This window comes from Hibiscus syriacus, unplaced genomic scaffold (genome assembly GCF_006381635.1).
Source record: "Hibiscus syriacus cultivar Baekdansim isolate YM2019G1 unplaced genomic scaffold, ASM638163v2 tig00110577_pilon, whole genome shotgun sequence".
Lineage (NCBI taxonomy): Eukaryota > Viridiplantae > Streptophyta > Magnoliopsida > Malvales > Malvaceae > Hibiscus > Hibiscus syriacus.
Genome location: NW_024062788.1, coordinates 1,612,815 through 1,626,566, shown reverse-complemented (window position 1 = coordinate 1,626,566; position 13,752 = coordinate 1,612,815). Strand labels below are relative to the sequence as shown.

Here is a 13,752-nt window from a genome sequence, read left to right as displayed (position 1 = left end):
TGTAAGAAAACCAAGCTCGTCAACAAAGGTATATTTTTTTCAATTTGTTCTTTTAATCAAAATCATTATATGCAAATTTTAGCCGTGAACATAGTTTCTTCCTTTGTTAGAAATTGTTTGTCGGTGACCAACTCTGATTAAACTATAAAATGTCGACCGGTGCATGCTAGAATAGAAGGTGTCGTTCACTGGTCGGGGGTCATTAGGTTGAAACATAGGTGTTCTGTAAGGAATCCAGAGCAAGAACAAATGGCAAAAGATATGTCATTGTTTTGTTTTTAATGGAAGGGATTTGAAGTGTTATCCAGAAATGGCTGAGCATTTACTTTTCCTTCTTTTGGTTTGTTTAAGTGGTCCTTCAGGAAAAGGTGTGGGATTTGTTCCTTGAATTTGACAAGCTTGATTATTATTATGAGTGTAAACCATTCGAGTTAAGCTTAAATTAGGCTCCTTTTGCAACTCAAGCTTAAGCATTAATCAACAATAGTTAAAACCCGAACAACTTGTCGGTATACATATCTATGTACCTTTATTCCCTGCAAAAGGAAAAGGTTGTTTTTTGTAATCTGTTCTTAGTAAATTCATTTTTATTGTGCTCTGCAAGTCTGCCATTTTTTCTTTTAATGCAATTGATGGTTTGGCAATTGGCATTGATGAAATTCTTAAAAGACATATCTCTTGTGATTTCACTTGAAGTGATACAGTAATTTGGTGATTGCTTGTAGTACTGCGAAGAAATAAAGCGTACTGGAGTTCCAGTTACAAAGCATATTTTTATGGCACAAATAAATGCATATGCAGCTTGTGGGCAAATTAAGAAGACAAAACAAGTACGTATGCATTTAGCACTTAGCAGCTATAGAAGTCGTATACTTCTCATCTGTTAAATAAGCATGTCAAACTAATGAATGTAACTCACGTACATAAAGAAATCCTTTATATGGTAATTTTTTATCTTCATTTTGTTAATTGATTGTTTGATATTAGATCGGCTATTGATTTGCTCAAGCAGCTTAATGATAAGCTTCATATCGATGATTTGGCTATAGAAACAGTTTTCGACGAGGTTTTTTCCTATTCTCTTTCTTGATTTTGTGTATACATCTTGCTTGATCTTAGTATGGTTGAAACTCGAAAAAGAAGCTTGAACTCTTGGTAGTTGCACTCAGTCATTAGAAGATAACAGGGGGGAGGTCTTTTTATCTCCAAATGTATGTGTTTTTACAAATGTTGGTTGGAAAATATTTTATGCCTTTTGCTTTTCTGCACCTCTCATTAATATGTTATCTCGTGTGTTTATCTGAATGCATTTGCCTTACATGGTTCCATCTCTTGATTGAATAGATATTATGTGTAATTGCTGAGAAACAGCCTAATGATTTAAGGCTTGCCCTGGCTTTGTTTCAAGCCATAAAGAATGAATTTGGCCTTACCTCTTCTTGTAAAAGTCTCGACTTTCTCCTTACTTCTTGCGTAAACGCAAAAGATTTACAGAACTCTCTTTTAATTTAGAGTGAATATCAGGCAGCTAGCATTCGTTTCAATGTTTTAACATTCTTAAGGTTAGTAATCCTCCCTTAGTCTTCTTTTCTCGACTTTGTTGCTTTGTTTTTAAAGTCTATGTCTAACAATTTCATCAACCAATGGTCTCTTTGGATGGATTGAATTGATGTGTTCTCTTGCAGGATGTATCAAGCCCTTTTGGCTTCAGGAGATCCCAAGTATGCGAAGAGTTTGCTAACTAAGATTCCGATGGACGATCCGCACGTTCGATGCATTATCAAGGCATGTCAAGAGACTTATGTTCAGTCATCGAGCATGACAAAGATAAAGAAACAGAAGCTGAAGAATAAAACATGAAAATACAATCATCCATGAAATAGTTAACATGAAGGAAAGCTAGAGGAATCTATTTGTCTTGATTAAAATGTGTAAATGACATTGATCAAGGGCATTGCACCCTAACGAAATCCTTAATTAATGTCGTGGACATGGATGATCATTTATGAAAGTTTTAGCAACAAATTGAAGCAGTGAAATTTAACTTGTCAAATTTGAATCCAAACATGAAAATGTTTCGAACAAATATACTTATTTGTTATATCAAAATATCAAAATGTTTTCAACAATATTATCGATGAATTTTTATATAAATAATTTTTATTTAAATATTTGGAATTTCATTTGTTAAAAAAATATAGAACAAGGACAATTTGGTAAAATATACATTTCAGTAATCTTTTATTCCTTCAACCAAACACTGTAATCTTACATTCCTGCAAACAAACCAAACATGGTAATGTAATATTCCCAGTAATCATATTCCTTGGTAATCTTTTATTCCCACTAGTAATCTTATATTCCGTGAACCAAACGCACCCTAAACACTAATCTCAATTCAAAATGCACATGAACTTTACTCTCAAAGATCAAAGCTTCATCAATGGCCTTACCATACAAATGAAGCCTAAATGGAAACAATCAAGTCGGCCCAACTTTTTTTCAGTATTTTTTGAAATGGACTTTTAAATCCAGTTGAAATAACATGAAAGTTTGCAAGAAAATTAAAGAAAAATGAAGCCTTCTTTTTAAATGGAGTAGACGACTCAACTTCTTAAGAAAATTAAAAATGAATCCAGCTGAAATGGGTTTTTCAGTATCTCCTAAAATGAACGGTGAGTATGAATCGAGGATCGAAGTCTGATCGAGAGTTGATGCCAGTGATAATGGTGGTGTGAACCACCGTTGATCGGAGGTGGGGTGAATAGGAAGGGGGAAGAGGAAGAATTACTGAAGAAGAAGGGGGAGTTTAACGGCAATTAGGTGTCACATTAACAAAAACTAACTGGAGACAACGACAGGAATCTTACTAAAAACGAACTAAAATTTCAATAACTGTATTATAAGTTTCAAAAGTTAGGTGACCAAAATGCAAATGCCCTAAAAATTTAGAGACTATTTATATAAATTTACCCTAAAAATTATATGAATTGTTAATTGTTATTGTCGTCACATAATAGTTAATAATACTAACATGACAATTAATAAATGATGATATGATAGATTTTTTTTTTTGAAAAAGTGAAGGACTTGGTTTATTTTAAAAGAATATGAACGTTTAGTTAATTTTTAAAAATTATTATAACAGTATAATAACAAATAAATGGTTGAAACTATAATTCTAATTTTAAAAGTATTTTCCAAATATAAAAACTTAAACTTTTAATTTGGATAGAGAAATATTTTTCTAAAAAAATTATCGTTTAAGGGGCTATTTTTTGCCTCTTAATGAAACTATTCTACGCTGAATGTTGAACCGTTAAGCATTCAACGCGTTTATTTCGTACCTCTGAATGATTCAGTACTGACTGATTCAGCAAAACAGTGATGAATGATTCAGCAAAACAGTGTTGAATGATTCAGCACAAAAGTACATTCTGAATGATTCAGAGCCATTATCAAACAGCATGTTACATTCAGAGCCTTTGAATCATTCAACATTTGAATCATTCAGTGCTTAATCATTCTGAAGTAAAAAAACATCCCCTAATACACATCTAGAAACAAAAGTTCAGTTCTTAATGCATTTGTTGGGTTGGACAAGCAACAGTATAAGAAAATGGTACACGTCATATTATTCCAAATTAAATGTCAAGTTTGCCTTCTACATCAATGAAATGAGATTTTTACTGCAACAATCATTTTTTTCTACCATGAGCAAAGATAGGTAGAAAATGGTAATTGACTGGGGTTCCCATTGTATAAAAAAAAACACTTGATTTCCCGGGGCACATATGTATCAGCCTAACCCTGTACAACATCTAGATTATCTAAGCAAAGGAAGAATGTTCAAAAATGAAAATTTGGTCAAAACTCTGCCCTGTACAGTCTCATAACGTTTTTCTGCTTTCATCTTTCCAAATTAAACTTCTAATGCATCAAAGAAAGCTCCCGCTGATGAATAGTAGGAATGATAACCGTGGTTGGTTCAGTACTTCGAAGACCAAAGAGAAAAGAAAGCCAATTGCCTTGTATAGCCAAATGAGCTCCCCGTTTTGTACAAGCCCTGAAAATGGCTGGCTTTATTCATCTGATGCTCTTCTATCTGAAATACACTAAAGATAAAAGGACAAATTAATTCTGGAATATAAGACGCATACTAATCTGCAAAAGGATCTGGAATGGAAGAGCATATACATGGATACTGAAATCATAAAAGTTCCGAGGAAACTATGAAGAGGACAACTGTTTATTTTCCACATCCTAAGCAGATAACTTGAAAAATAAAATGAAACATGATGCAAAGCTCAAAGGGTGAAAGATTTCCCTTTCAAAATCTGACCTTTTTTCTTACTCTAAATTTGTTCCATCAATTCTAAAGATGATAATTGCCAAAACAATCAACTTCACAATCTTGTTTAGCTAAAAATTAACAGGCTACCGGATATATCTAGCCGCCCAGGCTGGTTACATCTCCAAACATTGCCAAAAAGATGAGAAAACAAGACAGACAGATGCATAGTTCAAAATAACCAGCCTCGATGCCTATCCTTAGAGGACTCTTAAGATTTTTTTTTTTTTGTTTTTTTGATAGAAGTAGGAGGCCTCATTAAAAACTAGAGGACTCTTAAGATACAAATTGAATATAAACAAGGCAGCCTTTGTCACATGTAAAGAACGGAATAGAGAAACGTTTGGCAACAAACAAATTTTACATTTCTTATCTTTTTCAATCCATGATCAAGACAACATTTAAAATGATATGTAAGTGTGTTAATTTGATTCGCACTAGTTTCCTGTTATGTTAAGATAAAGCAAATATTTTTTTTTGATAAGATTAGAAGGCCTCATTAAAAACCTCCTTCTTGATTAATGGATCTTGAGAGCTCCTTAATCATTGGAAGGAGGAAAAGAGCACCTTATATTTCATTTAAAGAAAATAAGATTACAACCTCGATAAATCTCTTCGAAATAACCCTTACAACATTACGTAAACCCCACCCGAACAGGAATCAAAAGCTAAACTGAAACAGCAAACAACATAAAAATTAGCCTATTCCAGCCTTTGTTAAAGCATCGGCGTCCATATTAGCTGACCTAACAACCCAATTTATAACCCCTCCCAAAGCTCTAAGATTGTCAACAATATCCCTAACAACGGAAGCATAAACACCTGGGCATGAATTAACATTGTTGATCCAGTCTACTGCAACTCTGCTATCACTCTCAACAATCAGCCTATCTTTGACCCTCCCTTGAGCAGAAGCATATAATGAAATACCCCTCTGAATAGCTTTAAGTTCAGTCATAGTCGGAGGTCCCGGACCAGCTGGCTCTTGAAAAGATCCTAGGACTGAACCTGAATGATCCCTCCAAATACCTCCTATACCCGATTTCTTCCAGTCACTACTAACGGCTGCGTCCACATTCAATTTTAAAAAACCCGAAGGGGGAGGTCCCCAAGGGAGAGAGGAAGACTTCATAGAGCTGTAGGGCGAGTAGGAATCTGCTAATGAAGGATCCATAATCAAGGAATCCTTATGAATAGAAACGTCCTTGTGCTTAGCTAGAAACCAAGAAGCCAACCTAACCCGTGATAAGAAAAATAACTCTAACTGATCAAGCTTTCCCCTTTCAAAGACAATAAAATTTCTGGCCTTCCAAATGGTCCAAATGATAGCCCCAGGAATGAAAGCCCAAATAGAAGAATTTGATTTCAACTCATCCCAAGCAGTAAGAAAGGTTTTTGCATCAGCAGGAAGCACAGAACTAAATCTCCAAAAATTATAAAACTTGTACCACATAGCCCATGCAACCGAACATGTAAAGAATAAGTGCGTGGAAGTTTCCTCAACCAATTTACAAAGAGGGCATAAATCATCTTCGATACCTTGAACCCCTCTTCTGATCAGTTCGGATTTAACAGCTAGCTTGCCAAGCACAACCTGCCACATTAAAGACTCAACTCTAGGGGGTACCAAACCTCTCCAAATAATGCTATTCCAGAAGCAACCATCATCTGATCCAGAAGCACACCTTTTAATACAAGAACTGACTGAAAAAACACCATCCCCATTGCCTTTCCAAAGTAAAATATCGCTGGAATCTTTAGACAAAGAATAGGGAGAGATAAAGCTCATCAAGTTACACCATTGTTCAACCTCCCAATCATTTAAATTTCTTCTGATTTGGACATCCCAAACCCAGCCAGAAGGAAGGAATTCCCCAAACTCACAAAGTTTACCAGATCTATTAAAGTAACCGAAAACAATCTAGGAAAGAGAAACAGAAGCGGATAATCTGCAGCCCAATTATCTTGCCAAAAACGAATAAGCTTACCATTTCCAACATAAAAACTACACAAACTTCGAAACTTAGAGCCAAAGGAGTCTTGTTTGTAATGATTGTTAACCACCGATCTCCAAAGCCAAGAAGATTGAGGAGGAACCTTGCTATCAAACAGTAACCTTGAAGAATCAATGTTGTATTTACTACAGATAAAATTCCTCCAAACAGAGTGTCTCTCATTTGCAAATCTCCAACACCATTTCCCTAGCAATGCTCTATTCATACTAGTCAGATTCCGGACTCCCAGACCACCCTCGTTCTTAGGTTTACATACATCATCCCATTTAACCCAGTGAATCTTCTTTGAACCATTTCCCCCTCTCCCTCCCCATAAAAAATTAGACATGATCGAATTTAGAGTCTTAAGGATTGAAACTGGAATCTTGAACATAGACAAGAAATATGTAGGCAATGAGGACAGAACCGATTTGATCAAAACCAGTCTCCCTGCTAAAGAAAGTGTAGCAGCCTTCCAACCCGCTAATTTAGTATGAAAATTCTGCACCACCGGTTCCCAAATAGCCGATGCATTCTTAGTTGCCCCTAATGGGAGACCGAGGTAATTAGAGGGGAAACTCCCCACCGAACAACCAATAGAGGCTGCCCAGGTCTAAACCTCCTCCTGGGATATATTAATCCCAAACAAACTGCTTTTCTTTAGATTAAGTTGCAGCCCTGACATAACCTCAAAAACTCTAAGTACCCTCTTCACATTCATTATCTGTGTTTTCGAAGCTCCACAGAAGATAATTAAATCATCAGCAAACTGTAAATGTGTGAGCTTGAAAGACCCTTCCTCCTTACCAACTGTCAAACCAGAAAATAGTTCTTCAGAAACAGCCCGCAGTATTAATAAATTCAACAACTCCCCTACTAGATTGAATAACAAAGGTGAAAGTGAACACCCCTGTCTTAGTCCCTTGGCCATCGGAAATTCCTCGGTTGGAGACCCATTGACTAACACTGAAATGGAGGCAGTAGAGACACATTTCCTGATCCAACTAATCCAAGTCGAACCAAATCCCATCTTTTCCATCACCTTGAATAAGATAGGCCAATCAACTGTGTCATAAGCCTTTTTGAAATCTACTTTAAAAACACAACCCTTTAGCCCTTTCTTCCTCCAATAATCAATGCCCTCGTTAGCAATGAGGGAGCAATCCAAAATTTGCCGACCGGGTATAAAAGCAAATCGTGATTGGCTGATGATCTCTCCCATACAGCTTCTAATCCTCCTTGACAGACACTTGGAAAGAATCTTGTATACACCTCCTACTAGACTAATAGGTCTATAATCATCTAAACTTCCAATGTTAGAACCCTTAGGAATAAGGGTAATAAAGGTATGGTTAATACCATGTTCCCAATTTTTCCCCCTGTGGAATCTGTGAAAAAATTGCATGATGTTACCTTTAAGTTCAGACCAAAACCTTTTAAAAAATCCCAAGTTCAATCCGTCGGGCCCCGGAGCCTTATTACTATCGCAAGACTTTAAAGTCTCCCAAACCTCCTCCTCTGAAAATTCCTTCTCTAAAAAAATGTTTTGAGCCATGGAAATTCTAGGAAACGTCAACCCAATGTCTTCCACATCCAAAGTAGACCGATTATTGAAAATATTAAAAAAGTGCTCTTTAACAGTGGCCTTAATTACTACTGGATCATGAGTAATATTCCCCTCAATTAACAAGGCATTCAACGCATTCCGTTTTCTTCTAACTGAAGCGCAAGTATGGAAGAATCTAGTGTTTCGGTCCCCATCGTTAATCCACTTATTTATGGAATTTTGATGCCAAATTTGTTCCTCAATTCGCAGGAATCTCCACAACTCTGATCTACAATTACGTAACTCTTCGATTTTCCCTTGAACCGAACTGTCCTGCAACATCTGAACGTCCTCCTCTAACTTGTGAATTCTCCTTTCCAAATCTGAGATAGAGGTTCCCAGAAATTGATTTTTCTGCCCTGTCCAATTCTTAATGGCAACCTTAGACTTCTTCAAAACACTTAGGATTCCAGCTTTTCTCCCATCCTTCTTGCAATCTGCTATAGTGTGACAGACCATTTCCTCAAAACCTTCTTCCTCCATCAAATAATTATATAGTCTGAAAGGTTTTTTCCCCCAATCAACTCCGCCATCTTGTAAAAGAATAGCATTATGGTCTGAAATAGACTTAGGAATAAGTGACTGAATTACCTCGGGAAAACCATCCAAGAATTTTCCGTCCACCAAAAACCTGTCCAACCTAACAAAAGTCGGATCATCTTGGTTATTGCACCAAGTGAACCTTCCCCCATTCAAAGGCAGATTAATTAAACCTGTTGACTGAATAAACTGAGTGAAGATCCTCATTGAAAGTATGTTCTGAGCTCTGCCCACCTTCTCATCCTCACACAAGTAGACATTAAAGTCCCCTCCAACACAAACCGGCAACTCCTGTCCAGTAATGAACACGCTCAGTTCTTCAAAAAAACTTTCTTTTTCTCCATCCATTGAGGGTCCATAAACATTAATGAGAATACTTCTGAACTGATTAAACCTGAACTTCCCCATAACCGCAATGAATCTTCTGTTAATGTTGTGTTTTTCCATTTCAAACACATTTTCATCCCAACAAAATAATAACCCCCCTGAAGAACCAGTAGCTGGAGATTTAACAACCCCCTGAAAAATATTCAATCCCTTCCTTCTCAAAAAAGACCTATGGATGTTCTCTATTTTAGTTTCTTGTAACCAAAGAAAAGAAGGATGATAGTTGGAGACTAATCTTTGAACTGCTCTTTGTTTCTCTCTTTTTCCCAAACCCCTGACATTCCATGAGATTATAGCTAGTTTATCCTTCATAAAAACTGATGAATAATCTAGTTTCCCCAAGATGGCAACTTAGTTTGCCTCCTTCAAACCTTTCTCTAGCTCAATGATTTTATCCAAGAAAGCTTCCTTTCCCTGTGTAAAAGAAACCCCCAGAATCTGACTAACTTGCCATGTAGCTACTGCTTCATCCAAGATTTCCGAGAAACCTGAAGACGATGCTGTATAAATATTGACATGTTCCAAAGCTTCTCTAACCAGAATTCTTTTTGCCCTTCTCTTAGTAGGGTCATAATTGTAGATAGACAAATGTTTTCCTTTAACACCACCTTCGGACTCTTCAACCAAACTCCTGGCCCCAGCTTTATCCACTAAATTTGGAACCTCACTGCCCCGTAAATTAGACTCTGATGTTGTAGTAATCTGGAGAACCGTCGTATAAACCTGTTCATTAGCCTTCTTTAGGCCTATCACATCCTCTGTAGCATTATTTTCTTTTTGATCATTCCCGTACCAGTAATTCCTCTCTTTACATCTTCTGTAGACTCTTCTAAAGCTAGCCATTTCCCTCCTCTGAAGAGGCTCACTTTTTGTAGAAAGGGAACTTCTACGCACCACCCTCGTTCTGCCCCTTGAAAAGCTCTTTGATAATTCTGAACTAGGAGCTGTCAGCTTAGAGTTAGTGTTATTAACCTCCAGATCCGCACTGCCGGGCGAACCTGGAATAGAGCTGAACCCCTTATATTGTTTTCTGACACAGCTTGCTTCTGCAATTCCCCTGTTCTGGACCAACTTACCAAATTTATTAATTGTATACGCTGGCCCAAAAGGAATTATGTTTGAAGCCTCCAAACCACCCAGTTCAAAGTCCTCGGATTGGGCTTCTGGCCCATCAGCCGAACTTTTTGAAAATCTGATACCCAGACCTGCAAAGTCACCTCTGATATTCCCAAGGTTCTGACCATCTGACACTCCTTCATTAATATTTTTCCCATGTTTAGTAAGTCTTGGAAGATGTTGTTTTTCCCCATCAGTACCTTCTGAACCAAAGGCCATGCCCTTTTCAATCCACAAGTCAACCTTTTGTCTGAGCGTCTCAGCTGATTTGACTGAGCTTTCCTCATAATCTGACTTCCCTCTATAATCGCCTTCCTCAGACCCTGTCTCACTAAACTGTTTCCCAAATGTTCCGGTCGTCGGAGAAAATTTAAAAAAAGGATTTGAATCTTCACTAGCTGATCCAACTTTAATGGAGACTCTATACGATCTGCCATAGGAGCCGAGAGTAATAATATCGGGAACATCAAAAGGACTAGCAACTCTCATAAGAATTCTAGCAGACGTGAGATCATCCCTATTCTTTGTGGACTCATGAATTTCTACGTTATTCCCCCATCTCCCAGCAACTTGTTCCAAAAAAGATTCATCCCAGCATAACAGAGGCACCCCAGATAACTCGAGCTGGCAGAAAGCCATTGGCACTCCTTCATTCAGTAAAGGGGCCAATCTGTCAAACCAGAAGCCTATAACACCTCTCTTCTTTGTTCATGCCTCCGACATCTCCTCTTGAGATTTGAAGATGATAGCACAGGAGTTACGGGCATAACCCCGCCCAGCAATCTGAACTTCATAACTGTTACTGAGGAAAAACTCATAAACTGATTTAAAATCAAGAGAGAGCTTAATAATCCCCGTTAAAGATCTTCTGACTCAACTCCGACCCTCAGTTGGGATATACATTTCCAATACATTCTTCTTGGTTTTCTCCCTATGGCTCCCTTCAGAAAATTTCTCCCTATACTCCAATGCATTCACCCTCGTAACCTCAGTAAGTAAAGCATCTCTGTACGTTCTATCATCTCTAACACTCCTACTGGTTAAATCTACCTCTTTCAACTTAGGAGGTCCTGCTGTGGACAAATCTGGAACCAACTTACCTGGACTCTTGTTTGCCACAATCCTTGGACGAGCATCATTGTATTTAGCAATTCCAACAGAAATCCTTCTCCCATCTATCAGTGAACCATTCAACATCTCGATTGCCCTCTTCAAACTAGATTCCCTCTCAAACTGAACAAAAGCAAAAGTGGAAAATTTGTATTTTGGATTTTTGGTTTCTTTCGGGATGAAAACTCTCTCCACAGTCCCATGGGACGAAAAGATATCCCTAAGCTCCCGCCGAGAAACTCTCCTACTAAGATTATCGACAAAAGCCTTCCAGACCTCGTCGGAAACTATTTTCCCTTTTAATTTTTCTCTCTCTACTTTTCTCTCTCCCATCTTTTGTTCCCAAGATAAAGCAAATATTGTCCTGCCTAGAAGAAATTCCAGGAGAACTAACTAGCAGCTAGAACCAAGATTCAAGGTTAATTCTTGAAAACATCACTAAAGCTAAAACCTAAACTGCTAGAAATATTCTCTGCTTAAGAAGAAATTGCCATCACCATCAACTAGCATAAGGAAAGATCCCCGTGTGATTTTCACAAACTCAAATATCAACTACTTGTATTTAAGAAATTATAAAGCATAACAATCACATTCTACATAGCATGATCGATTCTTCATCTGTATAAACAAAACAATTCATTTAGTAAATAGAAAGAAACAAGTTGCTCCACTTTGACGACCAGATACCACACATGTAAAGAAACTTTGTAGATAAAGGAATATACCTAATCTGGTCCCATTTTCTAGTTCCCTTCAGAATGAACCTTCTTCAAATATGATGCAATGAACTCATCCAACTTCACCAACCAGAGTGCAAGTGCAGATGATGTTTGGGGCATGGTTGGAAAGAATGCTATGATTTCTTTAATAATAGTACAACCCTCTTGTTCAATATGGCATTGATTCCACCAATTCTCATTAATTGCTGCAACAAAATCGGTAACAACCTGCAAACATGATTTGAGATGGTCCATTTTACAGTTAGTGTCGGCATAAAAAATTTACCAAACTACTTCAAAAACTCTAAGCATGTAATTACAAAAAAAAAAGACTACCTGCAAAAGTTCAGACAAAGACGATGTCCGTCGCAACCGTTTGACCCATAATCTGTGAGCAGACTTAGTCCAAGCACCAACTAAAGCAACTTTAGGCATAAATGACTGCATAGAAAGTAAGGGAAAGAAATGGACACGATGGTTAAACAAAAATAATCTCATAAAGTTTGTTCTCCTTTTAAATATTTTACATATATAAATTTTTTTTTTTGATAGGAATAGGAGGACTCATTAGGAACCTCCCTCATAGTTTACATTTGATGTAAACTAATTGAGGGAGGAAAAGAGCACCTCATTTTATTGAAAAACCAGAATTACATAAGATACACAAAACATCCTGATCCTGAGAAACACAGGATAAACATAACACTCTAACCCTCGAAAATACATCATGACCATAATACAAATAGCGATGGGAAAGAATCACCCATCAGCCTAACCCCACACCAACACTATCGTAAAGTACAACACTAAACCTTCAACAGTCATCCGATTCCCTGTTTAGCTAACCTATCCGCCTCCATATTGCAACTCCTAGAAACCCATCTCAGAACAACACCCTTTGTAGTAACAAGAACTCCTATTTCCTCCACCAACTCACTGAAAATAGTAGGGGAAGGTTGCCGTTTTAAAATCCAATCTACTGCATATTTGTTATCACTTTCCAAAATAAGTCTTCCCTTGTTGGCCCAATCGGATGAAAAGAAGAAGAGCAGTCCTTTCTTAATCGCTTTCAGTTCAGATAGTATAGGGGGACCAGGGCCCACTGCGGAAGAAAAATTAGCTAAAATGCAGCTGTAGGAGTCTCTCAAAACACCACCAATACCACCCTGCATCCCATCTCCAGTCACTGCTCCGTCAACATTGAGTTTGAACATATCAGATGGCGGAGGAGTCCAGCAAATAACCTTATTAGAACTCGAATTAGAGGGTAATAAATCCGCCCGCGTAGGATCCCCTACTAGAAGGTCTGTCAGAATCCGAACCCCAGGGTATTTAGCCAAGAACCATTTAGCCACAATCTAAATCTAGTAATGAAAAACAGAACAGTAGAGTCACATATGCCGTTTTCAAATACAACCTGATTTCTGGCCTTCCAAATAGACCAAAATATGACAGCCGGAATAAACCTCCAAATAAGGGAATTATTCCTTAGGTTCAACCACGAGCACAAAATTGAAGAAGGGTCTTAAGGCATCACCGTAGAGATATTCCATAACCTTAGAAATTTACTCCACAAATCCGAGGCAATAGGGCACGATAGGAACAGGTGTGCAATAGTTTCATCCTGAGCATGACACAGAGGACAAAGAACATCCGAAATCTGAAGTCCTCTTCTCTTCAATTCCACTCTCACTGCCACTTTCTGATGACAGATCTGCCATAAAAAAGTTTGTACTCTTGGAGGCGCCAATCCATCCCAAACCCACTTCTTCCATACAAAACTCCCTGCCGAACTATCTTGTAACGATAATCGACAAGATTTGACCGAAAAAATGCCATCCCCCTTTCCTGACCAACCCAAAAAATCATCCACACATCGTGACAGCGACGACTTGTCAATCAAAGACATAAAAGCAATCCACTGGTCCA

General features: G+C 37.6%; 2 protein-coding genes and 1 long non-coding RNA gene across 5 annotated transcripts in view; 1 reads left to right on the top strand and 2 right to left on the bottom strand.

The window, feature by feature from the left end:
- The first annotated feature begins 1,356 nt into the window (after positions 1–1,356).
- Positions 1,357–1,850, top strand: LOC120133119. Its single transcript, XR_005517071.1, has 2 exons — positions 1,357–1,562; positions 1,686–1,850. It is a non-coding gene; the product is annotated as an uncharacterized LOC120133119 (long non-coding RNA).
- Positions 1,851–3,654: 1,804 nt separating this feature from the next.
- The window catches only part of LOC120133218 (homeobox-DDT domain protein RLT3-like), a 41,700-nt gene continuing 31,602 nt past the window's right edge, over positions 3,655–13,752 (bottom strand). For 2 of the 3 annotated variants that reach the window (XM_039149846.1, XM_039149847.1), the window contains 3 exons: positions 12,160–12,264; positions 11,830–12,051; positions 3,657–4,105 (listed from right to left, as the gene is read on the bottom strand). In XM_039149846.1, the coding sequence (XP_039005777.1) occupies positions 11,848–12,051; positions 12,160–12,264 (309 nt within the window). In that variant the 3' untranslated portion in view covers positions 3,657–4,105; positions 11,830–11,847. Of the gene's footprint in view, positions 4,111–11,829; positions 12,052–12,159; positions 12,265–13,752 lie in introns of all 3 variants that reach the window. The other variant, XM_039149848.1, reaches the window with a different exon arrangement.
- LOC120133214 (U1 small nuclear ribonucleoprotein 70 kDa-like) lies at positions 10,703–11,437 on the bottom strand. Its single transcript, XM_039149843.1, has 2 exons — positions 10,896–11,437; positions 10,703–10,790 (listed from the first exon to the last, which is right to left on the bottom strand). Exons 1-2 carry the CDS (start codon positions 11,435–11,437, stop codon positions 10,703–10,705), a joined length of 630 nt encoding a protein of 209 aa, XP_039005774.1.

Coding starts and splice junctions, on each gene's coding strand:
- LOC120133214 (XM_039149843.1), bottom strand. CDS start 11,437: ATGGGAGAGAGAAAAGTAGAGAGAGAAAAATTAAAAGGGAAAATAGTT. Junction 10,791..10,895: donor AAGAAGAATGTATTGGAAAT/GTATATCCCAAC, acceptor CCTCAGTAACAG/TTATGAAGTTCAGATTGCTG.